Source organism: Homarus americanus, unplaced genomic scaffold (genome assembly GCF_018991925.1).
Source record: "Homarus americanus isolate GMGI-L3 unplaced genomic scaffold, GMGI_Hamer_2.0 scaffold51354, whole genome shotgun sequence".
NCBI classification, from domain to species: Eukaryota; Metazoa; Arthropoda; class Malacostraca; order Decapoda; family Nephropidae; genus Homarus; species Homarus americanus.
The window spans coordinates 94,337-117,818 of NW_024750910.1; the positions used below are offsets into that span (position 1 = coordinate 94,337).

A 23,482-nucleotide genomic window follows, 5' to 3' on the forward strand; every position below is an offset into this window, starting at 1 on the left:
ATAGCTCGAATGCGACGTCCATAACCCACCCATCTCCACCCCTCGAGAGTTGACTTTTAATTACTGCTCTCTCTGAGGCAAGAGGTGAGGTTTGCAGAGTGCATAGTAGTTAGATGAAGGAAGGACTTTGAAAATAGCAATTAAATGCCAGGTAGTGACGTGTCCTCCTAATATTACAGTGGGGTATGCTATAACGAACGGATCCTACTACGAATATTCCTATAACGAACGGTTTTACCTATAAAATTGAGAATGCTATAACGAACGCAACTCCTACAACGAACGCGGATGAATACGGGACTATTTCGCCTGGCGTATGAATATTGTTGTACCGCGACCCACAACAAGAGCGTCAGGCGCCATCTTTGTCTCATTGTGTAGCCAGTGCACCACTGTTATTGTTGAAATTTCGTCTTTTGATGTGGAAATTCGCGTTATTTGTATAACTATTTTGTTATATAAGTATACAATTGTAACAATGAGTTGTCCAAAGCGAGTGAGAAAGCTAATAACCCTTGAAACTAAGAAAGAAATTATAAAGAAACGTGAGAATGGAAGAAGCATTGCGAAACTTAGTGATGAATATGGGATGGCTAATTCGACTATATGTACGATTTTGAAGAATAAAGAGGAGTTAAATCTGTGCAAGTGGCAAAGGGAATCTTTAAACTTAGCAAAGCAAAGTGTAATGTGATTGAAGAGATGGAAAATTTACTCTTAGTGTGGATAAAGGAGAAAGAAATGGCAGGTGGTAACATTAGTGAAGCTATAATTTGTGAGAAGGCCAGACAATTGTTTGAGGACCTTAAAGCCAAGACTCCCAGTGGAAGTGATAGTGATGTGCCAGTGTTTAGGGGTACCTGCATGCTGAATAACACTAAGGTAAGATAAAGTACCGTATTTTTTACATTTTCCACAGAATTTTTTCAGTGTTAGGTGGTTGTATTTGGGGGCCTGAAACGGATTAATCCTATAACGAACGAATGCTATAACAAACGAGGTTCTGGAACCAATTACGTTCGTTATAGCATACCCCACTGTACTTATTAAGTAATTATTAGATGTTTTAATTGCCTGTATGTTGGCCTGGCGAATTGGCTAGGAATTAACATACCTAGGTAGCATTTGCTGAGCGCCGCATTCGAGCTATATCACAAAAACTGGTTTTTAGAAAAAAACGGCTTTTTTTTTGTACAGTAATAATACCCTGTAATTACAATAATAATATTAATAAAATAATAATAATAATAATAAAAATAATAATTAATAAAAGAATGAAAAAAAGATCATAAGTGAAAAACAAGACCTACACATATGAATTATTATTAATATTATTATTATTATTATTATTATTATTATTATTATTATTATTATTATTATTATTATTATTATTACGTTTTCGCCCTCCAGGCCACAATGTGGGTCGGTGACCTGTGCCTGGGTGAGCTGATCCCAATAATAATACTAATACTAATACTAATACTAATACTAATACTAATACTAATACTAATACTAATACTAATAATAATAATAATAATAATAATAATAATATGGGTAATTATAATAATAATAATAATAATAATAATAATAATAATAATAATAATAATAATAATAATAATAATAATAATAATAATAATAATAATTATAATAATAGATAATAAATAAATAATAATAAAAATAATAATAATAATAATAATAATAATAATAATAATAATACAGTAATAAAAAACAAAAAACAAAAAAAAAACAAAAAAAAACACCCTAACCCAACCATTCTGAAACCCAAAAAAATTACGAAATCCGAAAAACATCTGGATAAGGGATTGTCAACCTGTAGTAACATGGTTTGGCTTTAGGCTTGAATTTGACTTTTGGGTTACAAGAGTGGAGTTACCGTGACCTATGACAATTCCTCGGTTTAGTTATTCAGTATTTTATCATGGTAAAAACAAATACTGCTGAAAGGATGCAGAATTTGTTGACAATTATCAAATTACTACAATATTTGAGAAATAAAATGCTTAATTTTCCACAAACCTGCAATTTCCAGGGAGAGTGTATCACTACCAAGAATGTCACCACTGGGATGCAATACTGTACAAGACCAAAGACCCTCCAGCTCTTTACTAAGAGAGTAAAAGCCAAGAGTGAAGACAGTGATGGGTACAGAACCCTCTTCACTTTGACTGACGGCAATATTTACTAGATGACTGGAAGTTGCCATTTTTGTGCGATTTTGAATATATACTTGTGGCTCATCATAGTGGGAGAAGAGGATTGTCTGTTTGGGAGAGAAGGAAATGTCATTGTGCAAATCATTCTTCACAGAGGTTCAATTTAGTTGCAACCATTTGCATCATGGGACCATAAATTTCAACAGCCATGAAATTCCTTGACTTAATAATATGATCAAATGGTTGTTTTATTATGTCATTCATGCAGCAGAGTACATTCACTACCATCATCTGGCAAGTTATTGCTAGGCATTAACATACCTAGGTATAAGCTAGGCATCGCATTCTGGATTGAACAAAAATAGCTATATACAGTACCCTACTTATATTATTCTTTTTTTTGGGGGGGCTTATGTTGCAGAGTAATCAGTTACAAAGCCAAAGATATATGGTTTATTCCAATAAAAACAAGTTTTGGGGGAAATTGGTAAAGGAAAAAAAAGTATTCACTGTGACCTGTCTCGTCTGCCCTAGGTGCCTCAGAGATGTGATCTTGGAACTGGAAAACTTAAAACTTATTTTGTGCACGAATGGGTTAATGTTATAGTGAACAGTTACAGCTAATTTTAGGGGTGAATCCACTGATCTGAAAAGAGTCTTTACAGCCAATTACAGAGGGTATACTGTACACTCTAGGCCTGGTGCTCCAAATTCCAGAAAAAAAAAATCATGCAACCCCCAGGTTCCAAGCATACTAGATAAATGGTCCCATACCTATACAGGTCCTCCCCGACTTACGACGGGGTTAGGGACCGACATCCAGGTCGAAAGTCGAAATGGTCGTAAGTCGGAAATGCTTAAATAACACATAGAAAATCGAAAATGGGTGTCTCTTTTTCTTCTCAGCACCACAAAGCACTCACTTTTAAGCTTGCCAGACATTTTAAAGTGAATTACAGATGAAAATTTTGTCTGTGTACTGACTTTGGGACTCAAAAATACGTAATTTGACCAAATTTTGGTATGACTGAGGCAGGTCGTAAGTGCGGGTGGACGTAAGTCGAGTAGGTCGTGAGTCGGGGAGAACCTGTACATGTTTTTGAAAGGAATTGTTAACTTTAGTAATCAAACCATTTATGTTCAAAAATAAACCTGGCTATGAAATATTATTTACAGACTCTAATAATCAAACTACAGATTTTACAAGACTGAATTACTGACGTTGGGTTGCAATTTGTTAGTTTTTTTTTTAATTTCAGGTGCAGGCAAGGCAAATTAAGACACAGAAATCCCAGCTTGCTGGTCTTAGATGATGAATTCCAATATGAATCTCATTATTCATTATTATAGCATTCTATATTTGTATCCTTTATTTAAAGTTTTACAATAACTTACCACAGTATTGGGGTCAACACCTCGCACCTCACAGTTAATTGGTATAGGTGAATCCTTCCAGTTTGGCTGATCAACAGTCTTAAGTTCAAGTTTCACATCAGCTTCATCTGCAGAGAACAGAATTTTACAATTAAATCTGAAATTTAAATTACACTCCAACCAATCATATAGCATTTTTCCTTATAATTTTTTCTGCCTTATCCAGGGAGTTAAAACATAATTTCTCCCTATTTATCAATGCAGAGGGAATGTGCATTAAATATACATTCCCTCAAAGTATTGAGTTCACTCCCTAAATGTCTTACCAACAAGCAGTAGGTAGTAGTAGGTAGTAGGCAGCTATCAAACAGAGAGGTACTACTGCCTGGGAAAATATTGGAAGCATAATGTGTTGTTTAATGGTAGTCCCTGCTGCCATATGGCAACACGAAAATTGTGACCAAGTCCCAAGTTGTTGATCTGACTTCATGCCTTATTTATACACAATTGCAGGGTCTCAATTGTTTCTCTTACTTTGACAACACAACATACATATACATTGTCACTTCTCACTCTTGAAAATTTTTAATTTTTGTATTTATTTATTATTACTAGTTTATTTTTTTGTATTTTTTTATCATTTTTATTTTTATTAATTTTATTATTATTATTATACTTTTTAATGCTATTACAGTATTTTACTCTTATATATTATTATACAGTAATAACTCTATTAGCCGGAATCCCTCAAACCCGGAACTCTCAAATAGCCGGAATTGAAATTTTCTTGGAAAATTCCAAGAAAATTTTCCCAATACATGGAAAATTCTGGGAATGGGGGAGTTTTTTCAGGGTTTGAGATATGAAAATCAGGCTCGTTTTGTGGAAACTCTGAGAAAAATTTTCCAGTACCTAGAAAATTCCGGGGATGGGGGATATTTTTCTGGGTTGGAAAGATGATGTAATGGGCAATTTCTGGAACTTCAATGAACATTTTTCCATTACCCAAAAAATTCCGAGAATGAGGGATTTTTTTTCCGGCTTCGAGACAGTCACCTTGTTACCCGGAAATCTTGAATTCCTGGAAGTGCTCTGCACCAATAGTTCCCGCTAAGGGAGATATCTTTAATTTTAAATCTGCTGTAGGAAAGCATACTGTAGAAAGCAAGAAAATGTAATCTAAAGAATATGAGTTATATGAGTATTTGAAAAATGTGGATGAAATCTAAGCAAATCCACAATGAACACAAAGGTATACTAGAAAAGCTAGCCTTAAAACTGGGTGAGAAGTGGCAAGATTTGGTGTTCAAGCAATCTGAACATAGAAGGAATAACACTATAAAAGCCTGCTAAGTGGTGATAGCATTGGTAGGACACAGAAAATAATGAAGGCACAAATCTGTCCTTAAATGCTGGAAAATGAGCAGTACCAAGATTAACAAACTCCACAACCATTAAAAAGACCTTCAACAAAAATGCTTGGACTTATTCCAGCAAATCTCATTATATAAATCTCATTACTTCTTTCATATGTATTAATTTTTAATGCAATCAGCATCAAGTAAAAATGCACCCATCACCCCTTCCAAAAAATTATAAACTTTGGTAAGGAGATATTTCAACTTACTCCACACTGTTACTATGGTAGAGCCAGATGTGACAGTGGTAGTGTAGCATTCATATAAGCCATTATCATCAGTGGTTGCCTCAGATACACTGAGGACATGGGTGATTTCTTGGTTGCCATCGTCTGATGGGTACACATATACAACGTATCGCCAGTCTTTATCAGGATCCAATGCCACACCATTGAATATGAAAGTTACCTGTAGGGGGTTGAAATTGTACAGGGGTATTCATAAAATTAACAGATGCAGTATATATATATATATATATATATATATATATATCTTTTCTCGCGGTTAATTCAACCCACAGGGTACCGCGGAAAGTGAGAAACGCGTAAAGTGAACAACATAACATATGGGATTAAATGAAATAGAGACTGGCTGACCCCCAAACTCCACTTTTTCCGACACAATACCTATGTTCTAGTAAAAATAACATCTTAATTTTATGATGGTACATGCACACAATTAATACTTAAGAGAAATAGAGAAATACAGTCGCCAAGTTAATGTCCATTCAAATAATGGACTCAACTCCCTGCCCCTCTTCTCACACTACACTCCCTGGCTCTTCTCTCTCTGAGAAATTTTTGGGGGAAAACCACTAGATTTTAAGGTATAGTAATAAATAATACCTCAAACTAAAGTTAGGATAATATAATAGACATTGCTGGATTCCTTGTAAGACCAGGAATATTTTGAATATAAATGTCATATATTTTGCACAAAAGATAACATATTTACTCAGAGTAAACAAAATACTTACATTAGATCTAAAATTTGTATGTCTAATGCAAAATCTATGATGTTTCTATTCAAAATGATCATCAAATTGTAAGAATTCCAGCAATGTAAATTATATTCTGGCCGGGTAATTTGTATGAATTTTATGAGTTAAAACAAATATCTTCAGTTAATAAAAAAAAAAATATTCTTCACAACACTATCTGTCAATCAAGGTACCCCACCTTGCCTCCCCCCCTCTTCCAACCGCGCCAGATGGTCGGTCGGTCCCTCCCTCCCCCCACCCCCCACCAACCCTCCCTACCAGACAAATATTTGGGAGAAACCAGAATATTTACCTTTTTAGTAATAAATAATACCTCAGACTAAAGTTAGGATAATATAATTGCCATTGCTGGATTCCTTGCAAGACCAGGAATATTTTGAATATACACTTCATAAATTTTGCACAAAAGATAACATATTTGCTCTGAGTAAACAAAATACTTGCATTAGATCTAAAATTTGTATGTCTAATGCAAAATCTATGATGCTTATATTCAAAATGATCATCAAATTGTAAGAATTCCAGCAATGTAAATTATATTCTGGCCTGATAATTTGTATGAATTTTATGAGCTAAATAAAAAAATTATACTTCACCCACGTAAGGGGGAATTGCGCACCATGAGAATGTGAAGCATCCCGGGTTCGGCAGGTGCAGCGTAGCGTGAAACACGAGAATGTGGGACGTAAAGTGAGGTTAACGAGCACAATCCGTTCCAGCAGATTTGCTCGTTAACCGAAAAACTAGATTAACGAAACCATTGTTTCAATGGGTTTTTGGTCAATCGTTCAACTCACAGTACTTATTCAACAAAAATGTAAGCTTACCACTTTTGAGGTGTGTATGTGCAGCAGCTCTGGATGATGATGATGATGGGAGATTAGAATGGGAATTGGAGGAGAAGGAAGAAAGAAGAGCATTGGGTGGAGAGAAGTCACCCCATGGCACCATTTCACCCATAAAATTTTAGTTCTCTTGGTGTATTTCAAGATTATTTTCTTTAAATCAACACTGCACTGCATTATATATTGTCAATATGTAAAATATATTTCAAAATGGCCAATAATTTGCTTGGAAACACAGAAAAAAAAGCGTTTAGTTGAAGAGAGTCTCAAGCAAGATGTTACCTCCACTGAAAACAGAGAGACTAACGCCTGTCTGGTGTGTTAACAGGCTGGATGCCACGCCAGAAACTAGTTTCTTTACCTTCAATTATGTTCAATAATTGTTAAAATGACTAAAAAAGTTAATATTACTTTTAAAATTATTGAATAGTATAAACTTCTTGATATTTACTAAAATATTAAGGAATTTAAGCTCTAAAACCGATTACTGTATTGGCGGACTAATACTACAGCTGGTGGACCGCCAAATGCAAGCGAAAACATGTTGAAGTCAGCTCGTAAAAAACTCGTTAATCGAGGGATTGCTCGTTAACCGAAGTTAAGAATCTTATGGAAGGTAAATTGTTAACCGAAATCTTGTTAACCGAGGGACCACTGTGTGTGTGTGTGTATATATATATATATATATATATATATATATATATATATATATATATATATATATATATATATATATATATATATATATATATATATATATATATATATACACACACACACACACACACATACACAGTATTACCCCGCTTTACGCGGTTTCACTTTACGCGGTTCATCTACCCATCATAAAATTTAGATGTTATTTTTACTACAACATAGGTATTGTGTCGGAAAAAGTGGAGTTTGGGGGTCGGGCCAGTCTCTATTGGAATTAATCCCACATGTTCTGTTGTTCCATTTACGCGGATTTCACTTAACGCGGTACCCTGTGGGTTCAATTGACCGCGTAAATCGGGGTACTACTGTGTGTGTGTGTGTGTGTGTATATATGTATATATATATATATATATATATATATATATATATATATATATATATATATATATATATATATATATATATATATATATATATATATATATATATATATATATATATATATATATATATATATATATATATATATATATATATATATATATATATATATATATATATATATACTGCTATATATATATATATATATACAGTTTTACCCCGCCTAACGCGGTTTCACTTAACGCGTTTTCGCATATACGCGGTGCCTTGCCAAAGCTGAACTTTCACTTAACGCGGATTTTTTCCACATATACGCGGTGAGTGTCCGAGACGCTATTTTTAGATTTGCCCCACCCGCCACCCTGCCTGACTGCCTGTTTTAGCTCATAAAATTCATACAAATTACCAGGCCAGAATATAATTTACATTGCTGGAATTCTTATAATTTGGTGATCATTTTGATTATAAACATCATATATTTTGCTTTAAACTTACAATTTTTAGATAAAAATTTTTCTCTAGGTAACTATGTTATCTTTTGTGCAAAATATATGACATTTATATTCAAAATATTCCTGGTCTTACAAGGAATCCAGCAATGTCAATTATATTATCCTAACTTTAGTTTGAGGTATTATTTATTAAAATTTAGTGGTTATCCCACACATCTCCTTGGGACGGTTGGTGGGGGGTGGGGGGAGGGAGGGACCGACCGACCATCTGTTACCCCGTGAAGAATTATTTCTTTTTTTATTAACTGAAGATATTTGTTTTAGCTCATAAAATTCATACAAATTACCCGGTCAGAATATAATTTACATTGCTGGAATTCTTATAATTTGGTGATCATTTTGAATATAAACATCATATATTTTGCATTAAACATACAATTTTTAGATACAAAATTTTCTCTAGGTAACTATGTTATCTTTTGTGCAAAATATATGACATTTATATTCAAAATATTCCTGGTCTTACAAGGAATCCAGCAATGTCAATTATATTATCCTAACTTTAATCTGAGGTATTATTTAATACTAAATGTTAAAAACTCTGGAAGGGAGGATTGGTGGGGGGTGGGGGGAGGGTTGGGACTGACCGCGCGGTTGGAAGAGGGGGGGAGGCAAGGTGGGGTACTTTGATTGACAGATAGTGTCGTGAAGATTATTTTTTTTTTATTAACTGAAGATATTTGTTTTAGCTCATAAAATTCATACAAATTACCCGGTCAGAATATAATTTACATTGCTGGAATTCTTATAATTTGGTGATCATTTTGAATATAAACATCATATATTTTGCTTTAAACTTACAATTTTTAGATAAAAATTTTTCTCTAAGTAACTATGTTATCTTTTGTCCAAAATATATGACTCTTAAATCCAGCAATATCAATTATTTTCTAACTTTAGTTTGATGTTATCACACATCTCCTTGGGACGGTTGTGGGGGTGGGGGGTGGGGGAGGAGGGACCGACCGACCATCTGTTAGCCGGCTGTGTAGTGTGAGAGGAGGTTGAGTCCATTATTTGAATGGACATTAACTTGGCGACTGTATTTCTCTATTTCTCTTAAGTATTAATTGTGTGCATGTACCATCATAAAATTAAGATGTTATTTTTACTACAACATAGGTATGTGCCTTCAAAAGTGGAGTTTGGGGTGGGGCGGTTTCTATTGGAATTAATCCCATATGTTCTGTTGTTCATAACGGGGACCCTCTGGGTTCAATTGACTGCGTTAAGTGAATTAACAATATATATATATATATGTATATATATCGCATGTATATATATATATTGTATATATATATATATATATATATATATATATATATATATATATATATATATATATATATATATATATATATATATATATATATATATATATATATATATATTATTTTTTTTTTTTTTACCTAATGGGCACCCACTGGAGGTGGCCATGCCAAGGGAAGGATGCCAATGGCATGTGTAGTATCCCTCCATTGTTCTTGATGAATTTGTCAGGGGCTATTTTGAAACCCAGTACTGTTCCTGATTCCACAGGTTTGGCCAGTAGACCATTACATAATAAAGAGGTCAATTACAAGAGTTAAAAACTTTTCATAGAAAGTATCTGTGCATACTTTGTGGGTAACAATATGAGAACATGGACTATACATTTTGGTTTATGAGGGCTGTCACTAGTTCACACATAAAATTTCGAAGCACAGTTAGTTGTCTTACCTACTGTCCATTCAGGACAAATAAAACAAGCATCTGTAATACAGGATTATAGTCAAGGCCTCTAAGGTTCATTATAAGCAAGAGTCAAACCCCCAAAATGGAGAAAAGTGCTTCACCTCTCCCACCTAGAGTACTGGACAGTAAAGCCTCGATAACTCAGCATTTGATAACTCAGAATTTTATATAACTCGGCATGGATATGGTCTCGGAATGTATTAGTATAACTCAGGAAATGCCGAGATACAGTATATAAAATTATCTGGGAAAAACTCGGCATATTTGGCCACCTGGATCACCTACCATGACTCTGTGTCACCTACCAAGCATCTGTGTCACCGACTATGATGCTTCAATCTTTGCTTGCAGTAATGTTAAGTGTTACATTTTTACATTTAGTAATTACCTGTACACCTATATGGGTCGATAATTATTTATTGTTGTATTTTTGTAGGAGGGGTGAAGTGCCTCGATAAGTTGGAATTTGGGATAATTCAGCAAGGCCAGAGCCCCATATGTGCTGAGTTATCGAGTGTTTACTGTACAGTTGTACCCCGCTTAACGCGGTTTCACTTAACGCGATTCCTCATATAAGCGGTGCCTCGCCAGAACCGAACTTTCACTTAACGCGGTTCATCTACTCATATACGCGGGAAGCGGCGCGGGCACGATGCGCACAAGGTCGCCCAGTCATCAAAACATTACCGAGTTCTTCACCCGCCACCCACCACAGCCGGCCCAAGTCAGTGATAGTGATAATTATAGTGAGGATATGGACTTATATGGACTTTGAGGGGTTTGACAAAGAGGCCCTGCAAGCCTCTGTGGTGGATAATGATATAATTGGTACAAGTGATACAGGTGAGGGCCAATAATCTGCCCTCTGCCTCAGACAACCCCCCCATCCCGTGTGCCCAGCCATCTTTTCTACTAATGTAAGTGTTAAAAAACCAAATATTATTGATATTTCTCTTAATTATTAATTGTGTGTGCATACCATCATAAAGTTAAGATAATATTTTTACTACAACATAGTTGTGTGTCGTCAAAAAGTGGAGTTTGGGGGTCGGGCCAGTCTCTATTGGAATTAATCCCATATGTTCTGTTGTTCACTTAACGCAGTTTTCACTTAACGCGGTACCCTGTGGGCTCAATTGACCGCGTTAAGCGGGGTACAACTGTAATAGTATAACATTTTCCCTTAAAATGTATTAAGTTAGAATAAAAAATTTAAAATAATAATTTATAAAAATTGAATCCTGAAATTCTTACCTAAGTAGAGGTACTAGGTTCTGTATACAGTGGAGTCCGCATTTTACTCGGTTTTTGTTTATGCGTTTGGTCGTTTACGCGGTGCCTTTCCAGAATAAAATGCTTTAATTACGCGGTAAATTTGGTCATTTACGCAGGTAAAGTATAATTTGTTTACTGTATTTACTGAAGATATTTGTTTCAGCTCATAAAATTCATACAAATTACCCAGCCAGAATATAATTTACATTGTTGGAATTCTTATAAGATTGTGGTTATTTTAAATATAAACATCATAAAATTTGCATTAGACATACAAATTTTAGATCTAATGTAAGAATTTTGATTAGAAAGAGCAAAAATTTTATCTTTTGTGCAAAATATATGACGTTTATATTCAAAATATTCCTGGTCTTGCAAGGAATCCAGCAATGTCAATCATATTATCCTAATGTTAGTCTGAGGTATTATTTATTACTAAAAATGTAAGCCTACTGTTTTCACCCAAACATTTCTCAGAGAGGGAGGAGCCAGCGAGCGTGGGAAGGGGGGGTTCAGTCCATTATTTGAATGGACATTAACCGGCTGTATTTCTCTTAAATATTAATTGTGTGTGCATCCCATCATAAAATTACGATGTTATATTACTAAACGTAGGTATTGTGTCGGAAAAAGTGGAGTTTGGGGGTCGGCCCAGTCTCTATTTCAATTAATCCCATATGTTGTGTTATTTCATTTACGCGTTTCTCGTTTTATGCGGACCTCCAAGGGTTCAATTGACAGCGTAAATGAGGACTCCACTGTACATAATTAACTACTGAACACCTCTGCACATCTCGGTGTATATTTGAATAAATGTCTGATGGGAGTGATTAATGATTAAGTGGACAAATACAAGACTAAACCATGTCTGGATATTTCAAGTAAAATTTAATGAGAGGTATGAGTAATCATGACTATCCTTTACCTCTAACCTCAACCTAAACCACCATTAATAAGCCACATAATTAATGTGTTCCTTTACTTACAGTATCATCCCAATTCTTAACACGACAGGTAATATTAAAGTCACGTCCCACTACAGCAGCTGAAGCCGACACTCCCAGCACCTTTTCTGCTGGACCTACAATAAATTAAAATTTAATTAAGAGTAAATAGACTAAAGAAATTAATCATCAAAATTATTTACAAGTAGAAACCAAAGGGCTGAAAATGCATCAGGACATAAAGTTACATAGAAATAGATGAAAAATTAAGATGTCATTACATCCACCAAAACAAATCCATATTTCTTATATTCATATTTGGTTGCATAATAAAACAATCTTCTTCAGATGTTTTGTCTATCAATTAACTTCATAAAGGTAAGCGCTTCCCTGAAAAATAATGAAATTGAAACAGCCAACTTTCTCCAATAGGAAATATTGTACATGCACTGTAAAAATATTAAAAATTATTTAATGTGCCCTCATAGAAAATAGTCTTAAAACCACTGTCCGACACTATAATGCACATACTGTATACTTGGAAGTACTGTATGTCAGTGTTACTCAAAGTGGTGGTATGCGGACCGGTGCTTTAAATTCGAGACAATTCACTGCATTATGTGGTGATATGGGAGCTGATCATAAACAGCTCCTATTGCATGCCGATGTACGTTGGTTATCGAGGGGAAAAGTCCCGTCAAGAGTATTTGAGATACGAAATGAGCTTGCCGAGTGTCTTCAGGACAAAAAACAAATTGGTCACAATTCTTCCGAGATGTGGATTGGCTAACCAAGCTGGCTTATTTGGCTGATATCTTTGCCATCTTTAATGATCTCAACACCTCCATGCAGGGAAGGCTGGCTTCGTGTTTTACAATGGCAGACAAGATCGACGGACAAAAACGAAAGCTAGAAGCATGGAAGAGTCGAGTGTCAAGAGATTGTTATGACACGTTTCACCAATTAGCGGCAGTCATCGCCGATGCAGGCGAAGACCTTGATGTTACATCTCTACGAATTGTCATCAGAGAACACTTGACGAATTTGGCAGAACGTTTTCAGCATTACTTTCCAGCAGAAGAAGATCCACGGAAAGGGAATGGATGGATCCGAAATCCATTTATGCCACTGAGAGATGACTTAAGTGTCACTACAGAGGATAAATTGTTGGAGCTGGCTGCTGATGAAGGATTGAAGATGAGTTTCGAAACTACAACACCATTTGGTTCCTTTTGGATAAAAGTGAAAGCTTACTGAAATTGCTCTGAAAACTCTTCTCCCATTTCCTTCAACATACCTCTGCGAGACTGGCTTCTCAACCATGAGTGTCATTAAGACAAAGTACAGGAATAGTATGGACATTCACTCTCCATTGCGCGTGGCACTGTCCTCAATTGAACCACGATTGGATAAGCTGACAAAGAAGAAGCAGTCTCACCTTTCACATAAGTAAAGGTCAAGGTTTTAACATGACTATTATTGTGTTAATAAAACAATCATCAATTTCATATTTTAGTATTACGACATATTTTCAAAATTGCTGTCTTCAATTTAATGTTGCCTATTCCTTTCAATCTTTGTTTTGACGTCTTTATGCATTGGGGTTTAAAATAAGTAAAATATAATTTTTTTAACCTACTTTATTCATTATAATTTTTCATTTTATTACTTATATATACAGTATTACCCCGCTTTACACGGTTTCACTTTCCGCGATTTCTCATTTACGCGGTACCTTGCCAGAACCGGACTTTCATTTTCCGCGGTGCATCTACTCATATACGCGCCGCAGTGAAGTATAATTTACTTTTTTTTTTTTTTTTTATTTAGCTCATAAAATTCATAAAAATTACCCTGCCAGAATTTAATTTACATTGCTGGAATTCTTACAATATGATGATCATTTTGAATATAAACATCATGGATTTTGCATTACATACAAATTTTAGATCTAATGTAATAATTTGGTTTACACAAAGCAAATATTTTATCTTTTGTGCAAAATATATGAAGTTTACATTCAAAATATTCCCTGACCTGCAAGGAATCCAGAAATGTCAATTATATTATCCTAACTTTACTCTGAGGTATTATTTATTACTAAACGTTAAAATCTAGTGGTTTCACCCAAACATTTCTCAGAGGTAGGAGCTAGTGAGCTGGGAAGAGGGGGGGGGGGATTTGAGTCCATTATTTGAATGGACATTAACCTGGCGACTGTATTTCTTTTAAATATTAATTGTGTGAGCATACCATCATAAAATTTAGATGTTATTTTTACTACAACATAGGTATTGTGTCGGAAAAAGTGGAGTTTGGGGGTCGGGCCAGTCTCTATTGGAATTAATCCCATATGTTCTGTTGTTCACTTTAAGCGGTTTTCACTTTCCGCGGTACCCTGTGGGTTCAATTGACCGCATAAATCGGGGTACCACTGTACATATGTTTATAATATCTTTGTTAGAAGGCATTGCTAGTTTGATTTTTTAATATTTTTTATTTATATTATAATATTGTATTACTTGTTTACAAAAAAAAAATGTGTCCACTTTTATTAGATTCACTATATTTTTCCGTTTTAAATTAATATTACTAAGAATGTTCAAATAATATTTTCTCAGATCGTAAACAAATAATAATATGATACAAATATGGTACTGGTCCTTGGCACATTGGAAAAAACCTGCCGGTCCGCCACATGAGATAGTTTGAGAAGCACTGCTGTATGTGATGTAAATACAGTACAGGAAAGTTGTGAATGAGTAGTAAAAATGGATACTGTATTATGTAAACTTGATAGTTTGGTATTCAATATTTTGAAATTCCACGTAATTTGACAAGTATAAGGTCTCAGAATTTATTATAAAATAACTTGTGAAATTCCGAGTTACGAAAGGAGGGAGTCAGGTGAGTCAGCCACGCAGTACAGCTCACCGAGCGGCCTTCACATATGTTCACCTCCCTCACACACAGACACACACATACTTATGCTCTTCATTTTTCTTATTTTATAATTTTATATTATATTTTCTTTATTTTTAAGCTACATTAGACTACTGTACATTATTTTAATTTTTACTCTTTTGCTCTGTAATAAAGAAAACAGTTTTACAAGGGTGGACTATAATATACTTAGTGATATAAGTTATGAGTTTATTTACAAACTCAGACTTGAATTATGTGTAGAGAAAACAATTATTTTTGTGAAAATGTATTATTTTGTATAAGTGACCAAATTACAATAGTACAGAGTATACATAAGTGCTGCACTGTTTACTGTTTATGAAGCATTTCCCTTATCACCTGCATCACCTACCATTCCCCAGCATCACCTACCATTCCTCTGCATCACCTACCATTCCCCTGCATCACCTACCATTCCTCTGCATCACCTACCATTCCTCTGCATCACCTACTATTCCCCTTCATCACCTACCATTCCTCTGCATCACCTACCATTCCTCTGCATCACCTACTAATCCCCTTCATCACCTACCATTCCTCTGCATCACCTGCCATTCCCCTGCATCACCTATCATTCCCCCGAGTTACCTTCCATGCCTCTCACCTACTACAATGTTTTATTCTTCGCCTGCAGTGCAGGTAAGTATTACTTTTTGAAAAATAGTAATTATATGTATGTACAGTATACTTATATGGGCCCATAGTTTTTTATTGTTTTATTTTTGAGGGGCGGAGGGGACTGCCTTGATAAGTAGGAAATTGGGATAATTTGGCAAGGCCAGAGCCCCATATGTGCCAAGTTATCAAGGTTTTATTGTAAACTTAAGTAATGGATCAGGAATGTGAAATGCTTTGAAACAAAGAGGATATCAGAAAGTAAAAAAATCTGAAAATTTCTACTGTACTGTATTGGACCAGTTTCAATTTACACTTGTTTTTCATGGGAAAACCAATACAAATACCCCTAATGTTAATGGAGACCTACTTATGTGGATAAAACAAGATAAAGGCAAAATAAAAATTAAAACAAGTATCTGCTGAAAAGATATGGAAGGGGGAAAAATAAGAGGGAGATGTTAAAAAACAGTTTAGTTAGCAATGTGAAGGCTTACTCTTGAGAGAAACATCTATGGTGTGGGTAGTGAAGGCATCCAGGTAGCACTGATATGTGCCCTCATCTTCAGGTCCTGCAGATGTTACCTTCAACACATGTGTAGCATCTCCTTGGCTTGGCTCAGGTTTGTATACACTATAACGTGGATCTGTGTCTTCTGACAGTATATTGCCCTTGTGATAAAACCTCACCTTTAAGAAACATGAATAAAAATTAAGCATTAAAAATCACTATTAAAACTCACTTATAAAGTACAGTACAGTAAAACACAGTACAGTACTAATTTCATGTTTATCATTATATTTAATAATATTTGTATTATTTTATGTTGATTATTCCTGTCTCAGATAACACTTTTTACTTTATTAGATGTTTTAATTGCCTGTATGTTGGCCTGGCGAGTTATTGCGAGGCATTAACATACCTAGGTTAAAGCTAGGCCTCGCATTCTGGGTTGAACAAAAAATGGCTTTTTTATTTATTTTATTTACTAGTAAAAACTTTACCTCTTTTTAGTCCTCTCATTAACTGATACTACAGTATACATGCAACCCTGGTCCCTAATAGCCAAGGATAATGAGGATTATATACTGTATCAAAATATATGTGGTGAAAGTTGCTGGTTGTGAATGCATCTCCCCCCCCCTATTTACATAATTCATAAGGGGAAAATTGCCCAAATATTCGCAATGACTTTTAGGAACCCATCCCTTACAATAACTGAGGTATTCCTGTATAGCAATGATTTTTCCAGATTTTTTATAGTTTCATTAGAAATAACAATATACTAGGCAGCTGGGCTGGCAATTGGAGACGTAGTTATATCCAAGGCCTTAGATATATCCCGCCATCTCCACACACATACACACCCATGCTCTTCATTTTTCTTATTTTCTAGTTTTATATTATATTTTCTTTATTTTTAAACCATATTTTTTATATAGGGTGGAATAAGTGTTAAAGAAGTCCATTTTTCTTAGGCACAAATATTGGGAGCAGAGCCTCCCTACACCCTCCACCCACTCTACCTACCACCCAGGAGGAGTCACAAGCTCTACCACCCAGGAAGAGGCAATCGCCATGTAAACAATGACATTTCTAACCACACCCTACAAAATACAGTGTATTTAGCAAATACTACAGCTGCTGAGAATGGATGGGGGCCGGAATTACTACCAAGAGCAGAGACATTACCGATACAAAATTTTGGCTTGAATGTCATGTACACAAATACTGACACGTTCCTTGATAAGAGAGAGGAGTTTGAAACACTACTGAAGGGGCACCAACCCGATATAGTAGGAGTTGTAGAACTGTTACACAAGAACAAGAGAATCGACCCAGAGGAATGCGCGTTTAGTATTGACCATATGACTTATTTACGAACCTTTCTCAAGAAACTTGCAAGAGGGGTGTGGTTATCTATGCTAGGCAAGACCTTAGAGCCAGCCAGGTGAGGGTACAGGGAGAAGATGTTTTTGACGAATCCAAGTGGTGTAAAATTAAATTAAAGGGAGGAGACGTACTTATTGCCGAGTGTATCTACAGATCCCCAAACTGCAGCTTACTAAACCAAAAGAAATTAAGAGCCTTAATAGACAACGCGGCGATGCTCAACCCTAGCCACCTCCTTATCATGGGGGACTTTAAACTATGGCGACATCGACTGGAGAAACGAGTTCACCCCAAAGGACTTGAATAACCCTGCTACTCTTTTTGTAAAAACTCTGAGAGATAATTTTCTGTTCCAGCATGTTAGAGACCCGACACATTACAGAGGGGAGCAAACACCCAAGCCACTAGACCTCATCATAACAAACGAGGAGGGTGTGGTGGCCAAACTGGAACATCTAGCCCCAGTTGGCACCAGGCACCATGAAATGTTGTCCTCCAGATTTAACTGTTACTCAGTTCACGACAAAACCAGGCCAAGGTGCAAATAATACAAGGGAAATTACGGCGGGATGAGGGGTATCCACTGGCCTGACTCACTAAGGCACAAGAACGCAGACACTACACTGAATATCATAGCTAGTAAAGTGAACCATTTGATCGATAAATATATACTCAAGAGCAAACCCAGTGCCTCTAGGAATACAAGGAGACCCCTACACATGAACCATGCGGCAGTCGATAAAGTTAAGAAGAAAACCCAGAAATTCAAGACGTGGTTTAGGTCAAACGATGAGCAGGACAGGAGAATGCATGCAAGAGCCAGGAGCCAAGCAAAGTCAAAGTGTGGAAGGGCTGAAAAAGAGTTCCAGAGGATGGTTGCAAGCGAGGTCAAGTCAAACCAAAAGGCGTTTAACCATTATGCAAAGTCAAAATTAAAAACGTAAGTAGGAGTATCTGACCTAAGTCTTGAAGATGGTAGTTACGCAGATTCTGACCAGGACAAAGCTGAAGCATTGAACAGTTTCTTTTCCTCGGTGCTCACAAGAGAGGATGCGATCAATCTTCCTGAGGTTTGAGGACAGACGGTTCGACACAGCACTGACCCACAATGTCTTCACAGACGAGGTTTTAAGAAATAAAATGTCAAAGCTAAAGGTTCGTAAGAGTCCCTGTCCTGACATGGTGCATTCAAGAGTGCTAAGAGAGAGTTGTGCAACGAGCTTTTCGAGCCCCTGAAGATCCTGTTCTGTAAATGCCTGGATGAACAAAAGGTCCCCAGTGATTGGAAAATGGCTTATGTGAGTTCTATCTTCAAGAAGGGCGATCGTCACTCCACGAATAACTATAGACCGGTGAGCCTGACCAGCATAGTATGTAAAGTATTTGAGAGCATTATAAGAGATGCCATGATGGAACATCTACTACGAAACAACCTTGTAAAAGATTGCCAACACGGTTTTATGCCGGGGCGCTCCTGCTTAACACAATTACTCAAGTTACTGGATGTTTGGACCCAAATTCTGGAATAGGGTAGTAATATCAACAATATATACCTAGATTTTGTTAAGGCTTTCGACAGCGTACCCCACGAAAGGCTGAAAATTAAACTGGAATGGTACAGGAATCGAGGAAATGTCCTCGCATGGATCGGAGACTTTCTCTATGGCCGCAAGCATTGTGTGGTGATTAATGGCACGAAATCACCATGTGTACCCGTCACAATCGGGGTACTACAGGGTGGTGTATCGGGCCCGCTGTTGTTTGTTTGCTTCATAAATGACATGCCTGATGCTGTACATTCCTCTATACAAATGTTTGCGGATGACAACAGGTTATTTCAGGAAATTAAGAACCAAGCACACTATGAGGAGCTGCAGAAGGATCTCTGTGAGCTTCAAGAATGGTAGAAGAAATGGCTGCTAAGATTCAATGCCACTGCCCATATCAGTTTCCATTCAGGCATACTATACAGTCGGCCCTTCACATACGCGGGTTTAGCATTCACGGATTCGCAAATAAGCGGATTGCCCCGCCGGAGGAATATTCTGTACATTGAAGTAATTGAAGTACATTCAAATCGCGCGCGGCACCGACACTGCACATCGCCCGCTCCCACTACCTCACACACACACACACATAGCGCGTCATCACCCTCACTCAGTCAGTCTCGCTGTAACCACGCTTGTGTTGACATCAGCATTGTAGTTGCAAAAATATTACATTTCCGTGAATGTATTATATCAAGCACAGTATGAATAGAACATCACTAATATAACAGTATTTTAACTGAAAACTATTAAAAAAACGAGTAACATATCTTGAACATCGGAAGGTTAGGTAAAGTCTTTTGTTTTCATGTAGTTTATCCTAATTTACATTGAAATACATTACATTTCAGCAAAACTACTATTTATTTCTGAGAATATGGAAATGTACTATTTTTGCTGAAATGACGTACGTATTACAGTGGAAAGTGACGAAAGCAATGACTTTCGCTTTCTTTCGTTCAAAGGATGTTACCGCAATCGCTTTTCGAATGGTTTCAGTTAAAAAACTGTTGTATTACAATAATATTCCATCCTAATTCACTTGTGATGCAACAGTTTTTTTAACTGAAAACCATTCGAAAAGCAATTACGGTAACATCTTTTGAACGAAAGAAAGCGAGTCATTGTTTTTGTCACAATTTTATTGCACTTTCCACTGTAATACGTACGTCATTTCAGCAAAAATATTACATTTCCGTGAACGTAGTATATCAAGCACAGTATGAATAGAATATCATTGTAATATAACAGTATTTTAACCAAAAACTATTAAAAAAACGAGTAACATCTCTTGAACATCGGAAGGTTAGGTAAAGTCTATTGTTTTCGTCATGTATTTTATCCTATTTTACATTGAAATACATCACGTTTCAGCAAAACTACTATTTATTTCTGAGAATATATTCATTCAGGCGCAGTTTAGGTAATATATACATGTGATGTAACATTTTTTTAACTGAAAACGATTCGAAAAACACGTACCCTCTAGCCCTGTTCAAGGAGAAGACTGGGAGGAGCTGTTTGGTGCTTAAGACGATGACAAGGAAAATGATTTTGATGGATTTTAATGAAAATATTCAGAAATATGGTATCGTAGTATTTATTCAAGTGAATGAGGATAGAATATTATTGTAATACAACAGTAGTGACGATGTGGAGGAGGCGGAGGAATAGAGTGGGGAGGAGTGGTGACTGGTGGGAGCAGGGACGAGTGGAGATGCCAGCTAGTACATTACGGGTGTACAGTATTAATTGTTTTTATAGCTTTTTTTGCATTTTAATATTAAATACTGTCCATTACGTTTCAACAAAACTACTATTTATTTCTGAGAATATGGAAATGTAATATTTTTGCTGAAATGACGTACGTATTACAGCGGAAAGTGGGATAAAATTGTGACGAAAGCAATGACTTTCGCTTTCTTTCGTTCAAAAGATGTTACCGTAATCGCTTTTCGAATGGTTTTCAGTTGTGGGATTATGAGGCTAATGATAGGATAGGATATCATTGTAATACAGTAAGGTACAACGGTTTTTTAACTGAAAACCATTCGAAAGCGATTACGGTAAAATCTTTTGAACAATGAAAGAAAGCGAAAGTCTATATCCAATAATTTTAATACAAAAAATGCAGAAATATTCAAGAGACCAACTTTCTTGATAATTATTCCACTGGAAACGAATGTAAACATAGAACCAATTACTGTTTAAGCGGACTGGCTGATCAGCTGATGCGCACAACAAAACGTGTTAGTCGTGAGGATTTCGTTAATCAAACTGAAAATCCTTATGGGAGCTAATTCGTTAACCGAAATTTCGTTAACCGAGGGACCACTGTATTTACCTAGATTTTGCCAAGGCTTTTGACCGTGTACTCCATGAAAGGCAGAAAATTAAAAAATTACATGATATCCAATTAACTTTCATAATCTAAAGTTTAGGTACGTACTTCTTTCAGCCAGTTCCTGATGGTGCAGCTTACAAAAAAATCTTCACCCTCTAAGGTTGGAGAGACAACTAAATTTACTATTTCTCCAGGACGCCCTGCAAAACAGATTGTATGGTTAATACTTACACTATTACTGTATATCATAGAAGAGAAACATGTGTGTGGTCTACATATATAATATTTAAGGAAAATTACATTAATACATTAAGTAATGATAAACTTAAGCTTTTGTTAAAACCCACCCCTGAGACTGAACACAGAGGTTAAGACCATGTCCAACTGGAACCCCTACCCCTTTTTATGGATGAATTTAGATGAGATTCAAACACAATATTTAGGCTCATCTAACAGTGTTTCCATTCAAATTTCAACAAATTCGGCTGATATGTTTTTGTCTTTGGTATTTTTTTATACAGTAGTGCCTTGATACACCAGACTAATTGGGATTGGTAATTACATCCTTGGCATGCAACAGCTTGTCATATGTCACTAAATTAAAATAAGGGCTTAAAAGACTAAAATCTAATAATGGAAAGGAAAAAATAACATAGAACTTTTGTTAAAAAAAAGTAAATACAAAAATAAACGTTAATAGATAAACTCAAAGCTTGTGTAGCAGGCCGGCTTCCCCCATGAAGGAAAGGGGGCGCCGTCTCCATTAAAAACCACGTCTCCATTAAAAACCACGAGTCAACCATGTGTGGCCAATATGGAAGCGGACCAAAGCAGTTTCCCACCAACACGACAGTCCCTGATATCCACAGGCACCCAATGTAGGGTGGATATCATGGAGCTGGTTTGCTCCAACAGCATTCCACCTGCGCTGCCAGCTCAAGTGGATGGCAGCTCTTATTACTGGTTCATATCAGAGGCAGGTAGAAGGGAATGATGGCAGACCGAAGTCCGGAAAATGCAAAAGTGAAACAAAAAAAGCGAATCTGTGGAGGAAGGTAGGGGGAAAGGGGGGGGGGGTGTGGAGATAACACTGCTTATCTGAATTGTATAAAGAAAAACAGTTGTTATAATGTTATTACTGCACTTCAACAATTCAGAAAAGATGAATTAAAAGATAAGCTTTTTTGCAATGTATTTGTGAGAATTTAATACTTACCAAGGGGATTTATCTCTAATGCACCAGCAACTGGGGTTTTGAATAGCATATGAAGTACTAAAATAAGAAAAATAAGCATGTTCCATGATATATAAACAAAACATTTAGTTTTCTTTCCCATGTAATGCTCATTCATTTGGTTTTGTGTTCTTCTTAGTTTTAATTGCATCAGCTATTTTTTTCAGGGTGAGTAATCAGCTGCAGGTGCGCACAAGGAAAGCTCCGCTAATTTGTGTTGTAATAGCTGAAATATTAAGTGCCACAAGGATTTAATTTTTTTGTATTTATACATCCTTGCAAGGAATGTAATATGTTTTACTTAGGCCAGACAGGTAAAGATCTTGTAACTAGACTTAAACAACATAAATATAGTGTTAGGACAGGCCAGGAATCCAATGCTCTGTTTGTTCATTTGAGGAATAACAAGCATTGCATTGACTGGGATAATGCCTCCTCAATATTACCTTGTAATTCAATTGATAGTAGGAACATCATAGAATCTACTCTCATTAAACATACAGAAGCATTCAACATGAGTTTGAGTAATGGCATGTACAAACTGGACAATTTTGTAATTAAGAAGATTTG

General features: G+C 35.9%; 1 protein-coding gene across 1 annotated transcript in view; it reads right to left on the reverse strand.

Moving 5' to 3' along the window:
* The window catches only part of LOC121854500 (obscurin-like), a 193,651-nt gene that overhangs the window by 91,138 nt on the left and 79,031 nt on the right, over positions 1-23,482 (reverse strand). Inside the window, exons 15-20 of the mRNA XM_042349181.1 lie at positions 21,784-21,878; positions 16,391-16,583; positions 12,357-12,451; positions 5,176-5,374; positions 3,570-3,676; positions 2,038-2,281 (exon numbers count right to left, since the gene is read on the reverse strand). Coding sequence (XP_042205115.1) covers positions 2,038-2,281; positions 3,570-3,676; positions 5,176-5,374; positions 12,357-12,451; positions 16,391-16,583; positions 21,784-21,878 — 933 coding nt within the window. The remainder of the gene's footprint in view (positions 1-2,037; positions 2,282-3,569; positions 3,677-5,175; positions 5,375-12,356; positions 12,452-16,390; positions 16,584-21,783; positions 21,879-23,482) is intronic.